Source organism: Myotis davidii, unplaced genomic scaffold (assembly GCF_000327345.1).
Source record: "Myotis davidii unplaced genomic scaffold, ASM32734v1 scaffold46, whole genome shotgun sequence".
Taxonomy (NCBI): Eukaryota; Metazoa; Chordata; class Mammalia; order Chiroptera; family Vespertilionidae; genus Myotis; species Myotis davidii.
The window spans coordinates 11,378,438-11,385,787 of NW_006383006.1; the positions used below are offsets into that span (position 1 = coordinate 11,378,438).

Consider the following 7,350-nt stretch of genomic DNA (forward strand, 5'->3'; position numbering starts at 1 on the left):
TGCAGTGAGGCATTCCAAACACAGGAGGAATGTAAGAAAGCACAGCCCAAGAGATGAGAGAAAGGGATTCTCTCTCCTTGAGCAGAACAATTCAGGCACAACAGTGGGCTAACACTGGGGCCCTCCCAGAGTAGTGGAGGTCAACTCTAGCACCTGAGAGTCCCCTGAGTGACAGCTCTGGAGGTTCTGGTGTTTCTCTCAACTGGCACATCACCAAGGCTCCAAGAGCTCAGAGATTGGCAGCAGAATTGCCCTTGATGGGGGGCACAATGTCATCAAAATGGCATCAGAGGCTCTAATGGAAGCCAAAGGCTTTCGCTGCCAAGGTAGTCACAGTGTCATCAGCAGCTACAGATGATGCTGACGGCCTTGGAAATGACAAGAGAGAGGATCCTTGGCAGTGGGCACCAGCAACAGTGGCTAGCTACCCTCCTGTGACGAAGAGGATTGAAGAAGCAGTAGTTTAAGGGGACAGCTTCTCTGATATCAGCTCTCTTTTACTTTTTATTCTTGAACAAAGTGAGTTTACAGTATTAGGTGTTATCTAGAGCCCTCAGGAAAAAAAAAAAGATCATTGAACGATAAACTCTGAATAGAGGGAAATCTAAGCAGTGGCAAGTCCGAAGTGGCCGAGGGCAGCATAAGGACAGTGTGAGACTCATGATGAAAAACATCATCTCTTTTCCATCTCTGCCAAGAACTAGGCTCAGATGTCAACAGCTCACAATTGCTATCGCACAACTGAAATATGAATGTAGAGTGTTGTCCTCCTGTTTCACTCATTTAATGAATAATACACACTAGATAAATAAAAGCCCTGAAGGTGTAAAAGCGTAAGACTTCAAATACCTTGAAATAGTTTGTATATAGTTTTTCTGTCTCTGTGATTCCTACAGAGTGGCAAATTTTGTATGTTTCCCTAAGGGCGGGGGAAATCAATGAAAGTACCACAGAATGCATTGTTATAAGCCAAATGCTTATTTCTCAACAACAGAGACAATAAAAAGAAAAATGTTAGCTTCCTCAAGATTAGCAGTAAGTGACAAGGCACCATGAGTACTGGGTCAAAAACAAGTTTCCTTCAGGCATGGGCTACCTTATTCTTTTTTTATATCCACCCCCCCATCCCCCAAGTGTGTCCACAAGGTATGGTGCACCTCCAAGGCTTTCAAGAACCTGAGCACTAACCCTAGGACAGAGGTTTTCAACCTGTGGCTCGCGACCCCTTTGGGGGTTGAACGACCCTCTCACAGGGGTAGCCTAAGACCATCGGAAAACACATATATAATTTACATATTGTTTTTGTGCTTAATCATTATGCTTTAATTATGTTCAATTTGTAACAATGAAAATACATCCTGCATATCAGATATTTACATTACGATTCATAACAGTAGCAAAATTACAGTTATGAAGTAGCAGCGAAAATAATTTTATGGTTGGGGGTCACCACAACACGAGGAACTGTATTAAAGGGTCGTGGCATTAGGAAGGTTGAGAACCACTGCCCTAGGAGCACAGTAATTAAGCCACAGTACCGTCACTCATGGGAACTTGCCGCCCTAGATGCCTTCCCTTAATTGCCACCCTCTCTCTGTTGCATGATGTCATTGGGCCATCAGGGCCCTTCTAGGAGAACTATCATTGTTCGGCCCTTCATCCTCATTTTCCCCATCTCACCCAAAACTTTAGAGACCTCTCAGAACATAGATCATTACATTAAAACAAGAAAATAAGAAAGACTGGAAAAGCCACATATGAGGTAAATTAGGGTGCTCCGCTGAGCTTCAGAAATAAAAGAAGACAGAGTGAAACCTAAGGAATCTCTGTAGAAGTATAAACACCCCCAACTACCCCTGAGGTTTATTTCCTTCTCTATTACCAAATGGAATTTGGCTAATTATTCCCTGAAAATAAACACATTAACTCTATCATTAATAAAGTGAACACTAATGGCCAGTTACAAGGAGGATCCCATGATGCATTGGTAGGGATGAGAGTAACATCACCAATATAAACTAGGAATAAGAACGTATAGGATTCTGGTTTTTCATTAAAAGCAAACTTTAATACTTATAATTGTTCAGACTGTGCCAGATCATGTGGAAAATAATTTGATATGTGGTTCAATACTGCAATCAAAAGCATTCCAATTTTGGAAAATCAAACGTAGGTAAGAAGATTGGGACAGCTACATATATATTCTTTCTGTAAGTCATGCACTGCAGGAAAAAATGCTATGAAGTAGTTGACGCCTTGGGGTGGTCAGAAGTTTGCAATTGTGCAAAAGGAGGCTAAAAGCAATCAGGTTGCTGAATGAAATTCATATGTTCTCAATCACTGAAGGAATTTTACAATACTGCAAAAAACGCATCTATTACTAAATCACCTAAACTTTGATCCACTATGTCTACCTATGAGTACAACTGAAGTACATTTTTATAACCAGATAGACTGATCTTAATATGCACACATATCTAAGACACCAGCAGAATATAAGCATGCATAGGTGATCTTCAAATGCTAGGATGACATAGGATTCATTAGAGACACCTACACTCACACATATACAATTAAGATATACTATCCTCTCATCCTTCATTGCTTTTTACAATTTCATGTGAACCTTTCACTTACAGAGTAAGAATGTCTAGATTCCCACTCCATTTAAATATATTCAAGCAAAGCTCCTGGGAAGGTTTCCAGAGAGTTAGGTTCCTTTAAAAATGGCCACGCACGAACTAAAGCTTTCGTCTAACAAAAGTGAAAGAGTAACTGATATGGGATCTGTACATTCACTCTGCACAAGTTCCTGGAGCTGAAAAGCATTAGTCACAGACAAACAGCAAATCAGATTACAGCTCTGGAGAACCATACTCTGCCTCTTCCAGCAACCCTGCCAGCTCACACATTATAGAGGGCCAACCACCTGCTTCCTGAGGAATTTGTAATCTATCTTCTCCATTAGTTCCCCAAAGGGTCTCTTACTTTACACCTGTGCCCCCCTTCATTCATTCCACTGCATTCACCTTTTATCTCAAAAAGATTCATTAACGATAAGAGTGTAAGGGTTCACTTTAAAGGCGCAACCAAAAAGAAAAGCCTTCAGCATTGCATTTTATAACAAAACAAAAACTCAAATTCCGAGAGTCTCCTGAATTAAAACTAAAAGCCATTGCAGCGGGAGACCCATTCCTGGGTGGCTGGCCTGTTTTCACATTACCTGCTTCAGTGTACTTCAATCCCACTTTTTCTTCTGTGTCCTTTGTCTTTGGGGGTGGCCAGACAGCTTGGAGTCTGCCAGGAGTCCTATCGTCCTGCTCAGTGGGGCTGTGCTCAGGCTGTTTAAAAAATGGGCAAAGAAAATGATCAGTTAAATGAAATATGGCTAAAGCTAATTATTCCCCAAAAACAAACATGTTCACTCTAACATGAATAAAATAATGGCCAGTTGCACATTGCATTCAATGATCCTTTCCCAGATCAGTGGGAGTGAAAAATTAAAAAAACAACTCAAGGCTATGGGGATGTAATTAATGTACAGCGTGGTAAATATAGTCAATAGTGTTGTACTTTAAATTTGGAAGTTATTAAGAAGGTAGATTTTAAATATTCTCATAACATGAAAAGAACTTTGTAATTCCGCATGGGGATAGAGGGTAAAGAGCCTTATTGTGCTAATTGTTTCACAATACATACAAATGTCAAATCATATTGTATACCTAAACTAATATAACGTTGTATGTTCATTATACTTCAATTAAAAAAAAAACACACCTCAAAGGCCAAGTATTACACAACCCTTGATAGATGATTTTTATCATGTAACTATCTCTAAAAAAATCACAAATCCACTTTGAGCTGTAGATATAGATACAAATGTACTCCAATCAAGTACACTTATAGGAATGTTTACAAGTGTATCCCAAACAACTCCATGGTTTTTTATGATATAATGACTACTATTCCACTTTCCATCAACATTAGCTGTAGGCCAAGATACACTTCTCAAGCAGCCCACATTGCTAGTTCAATTCGCCTTTTCTTTCCTATTAAAAAAATAATAGTGAGATGGCCTCCAAGCTATTTTTATCCGTTGATTTTTGTAACTATGCAAGTGTTATACTGTGTTTAGTTTTTAACTAAAACCCAAGATAATTCTACCAAAAACTTTTTAATTTTTAACACTTTAACTGATGAATTGTATAAGAGGAAGTAATTGTATTCTGAGTTGATACAACCCAAGACGTGCTATTTGTTGTCCTTATGAACCTCTAAGATCTACCGGACAGGTAGTCTATAAATTACCAAATTAATTAATTTTCTTTGCGTAACAGTTTTTATTAATTAGATAGTCACCATACACTAACTTCACTTAATCTTCACAACCACTATATAGGTTGAGGGTTACCACTTTTTTTTTCTTTTCTCCTCATGAGGAGATTGAGGCTCAGAGGTGATCAGGGTCACCCAGACAGTAAATGGCATTGTCAGAATTAAAATCCAGGTCTCATTTTAAATGCAGTGCTCAATCAGGATGCCTTGTAACCAACACAGAACATTTCAATTACATCACAAACAAGTATTCTGCCGAGTGGCAGACATATAAAGGAAAAATACTTTTCACCGAGGTATATAATTAAGTGGTGAGGAAACCTGGGCTGTTTCCATATTGCATCGCATCCTCATGCTGCTCAGGTTTATAAGAACATTTACTATTAATGTTTAAACTCCGAGTGGCAGCTTCCCTTTCCCACCAGCACATAATTACATACACCTCTCTTATACCAATCCATAAAAACATAAGGAAACGCTGCTGTCCTGCTCCTTACAAGGACAATTTCAATAATAATCATCATTCACCTAGAAGACAGTCACTAATAATAGGTGATCGGCATTCACTTTGACAGGAAACCTCAAAAGAAATACAGCAGCATCACATTGTATGACAAAATGGAAAACCCAATTCTACATACGCTTTTGGAATCCGAGGGGCCATCCGCTGGCCTTGCCTTGGACCGTTCAAACACAGCTCTTAGGGACTCCTTCTCATGCCTCATCTTGCGCTTGAGAGCTTCCAGCTCAGAGGTGTCAGCTGTGGTCCCCTTTTTGGGGGGACGGATGAACAAGGCTTTAAAGGCCTCCAGGGCGGTTTCTGGTGGCTTCGGTTTGACCTCTCCACCCGGGGTTTGGGCTTCTGCTGGGCCGCCCTGGCTCTCCTGGGCAGCGCTGCAGCCCATCTCTCCTCCCCGGGGCGGCTCAGGGTCTTCTGCCTTCACTTCGGCCCTGGGCATGTCGATGCTGAGGAGCTGGGAGAGCTGCTCCAGGAGAGTGGGAGGGGCCTTCAGGTTACTGGCTTTCTCCCCAGTCTTCCCTGTCTGAGGCCCTGTCTGTGCTAGGGACTTCTGAACGGGCTGGGTCAATTTGAGCAGAGCCAGGTCCCCATCCTTTGGTTTAATTTCGGTGATGGTCTCCCCACCCTCAGCGGGAGCCCCCTTCTTCAGCACGCGGAGCCCACTGAAGAAAGCTGGCAGCTGGAATGACTTCTCTCCAGGGGCTTCTTTTTTAGAAGTGGTGTTCTCGGTGACACCAGCACTCAAGGTCTGGTCTGTTCCCACAGGGAGAACTTGGGAACATTCTTCCCCAGCCTGTCCTTGACTGGGGCTGTGCTCCGTCTGAAGACCACTATCACCAGGTTCTGGTTTGCTACCTGTCTCAGGGGGAGCCCCCTGAGGACCTTCCTCTCCGAGCTCTGCAGCATCCCTCTCCCCAGCGGCAATGTTCTCTCTTCGGTCTCCTGGCTTTTCTTTGGGCTCCTCAGATGGCTCGGATAAAACAACACTTGGGGACTTGGGGCCATTGGTGTTGCTTCCCTCTTCTGGCTCCTGGCCACCATCCTCAGAGTCCGAATCACTGGTGGTGGTCACCAGGGTCCCGCGAACCAAGATGGCATCGTCTCTGCTCACACTCAGAGCAGTGAGTGGAAGAAGCTCTTGACCAGGGAGAGAAGTCCCTGCCTCTGCTTTTCCCTGACCTCCCTCCGACTCCCTCCCTGCCTCCTCCCTCGCAGTCTTCCCATCATCTCCTCCGAGGCCGGGTGCAACCTGAGCCCCTGCCTCCTGCTCATCCGAGCCCTGGCTGGGACCATCCAGCCGACCCGTGGGATCCACCACTAAAGCGTGGAATGCTTGCAGCACCACATCTTCCTCCTCGGGCTTCACAGATTCCAGTTTACTCGCAAACCCAAAGAAGGATTTCATAGAGAACTTGCTCAGGATCGACTGGGCCAATTCGGGTCCCGCTTCAGACTTGTCTGGTGGCGAGACATCACTGCCATTCACAGGGTCACCGACGTCCTCCATGCCTCACAGCAGCGCCCTCGATGGCAGTCCCGACTTCTGTTACCTGCCCTGCTCTCAGTGTATCCACTCCATCAGCTCTTAACTTACAGGACAGGAGCAACAGGACCGGCAGCCGGCTCCTTGGCCACCCAGCAGCACACTTGGTCTCTTTCAGGTCAGTCACTGCTCCCCTTCCGGTCTGTGCGGCCACGGTGCGCCCAGGGCCACTGTAAAAAGTCCGCGGAGCTCTATGCCCAGAAGCTGCCTGGGCTGCGCACCTTACTACTCGCGGGCTGCGAGGCTGCTCCTCTGGGACTTCCGTATTTATTTCCGTGGACAAAAGGCTTTTTGTCGTAAGGAAAGTCAGCTGGCCCCAGTCATCCCAGCCCAGGACTTCACCACAGCTCCGCCCCAGTGCCTGTCTTTCTCCTGGTTGCTTTCAACTTCCTCATTGGTGAGCAAGTGAGGCTCCAGAAAGTGCTGAGCTGGCAAGCTGCTCCTGACAGCCCTCCACCACCCCAGCAGCCCAAGACGTTCAAAAGTGAATCAGCACAAAATGACTGAAATACTTTTTACGGGCCCTCCTTTGCCATCTAAATTATGGTCAGAAGCCTGTGTCATCCAGGCCAAAACAAAACAAACAAACAAAAACAACACACAAAAAACTAGCAGTGCACACAGATGAACAGCCACTCACTGAGCCCAAAGCAAAGAAAGAAAAGTAAAGAAAGAACTAGATTATCTCAAAATCCCTAGAACTCAAAAGCAGTTAATTTACTGCCCTTGAAGCTTTTTTTTTTTTTTAAGTGCTTTCTTCCGCTTCCCTGCAGGTTTCATCTGGAATGCAGATTTTAGTTGCTGAGGCCAGAGAAGGAAAACCAACGCGACTGGTTTCAGATTACTGCTGTTTTAGCTCTGCCCTGGTGTCTCAGTGTTCCACAAACAAGTACTTAGACAAGCACGCCCACCACACCCAGTGTCCCCCAGCCTTAGGGTGGCAGAGTAAACA

At 44.4% G+C, this 7,350-nt stretch overlaps 1 protein-coding gene across 2 annotated transcripts in view; it reads right to left on the reverse strand.

The window, feature by feature from the left end:
- The window catches only part of FMN1 (formin 1), a 398,649-nt gene that overhangs the window by 288,385 nt on the left and 102,914 nt on the right, over positions 1 to 7,350 (reverse strand). The window contains exons 1-2 of one of the 2 annotated variants that reach the window (XM_006778123.2): positions 4,977 to 6,999; positions 3,224 to 3,341 (exon numbers count right to left, since the gene is read on the reverse strand). In XM_006778123.2, the coding sequence (XP_006778186.1) occupies positions 3,224 to 3,341; positions 4,977 to 6,362 (1,504 nt within the window). In that variant the 5' untranslated portion in view covers positions 6,363 to 6,999. Of the gene's footprint in view, positions 1 to 3,223; positions 3,342 to 4,976; positions 7,000 to 7,350 lie in introns of those variants that run through there. The other variant, XM_015557593.1, reaches the window with a different exon arrangement.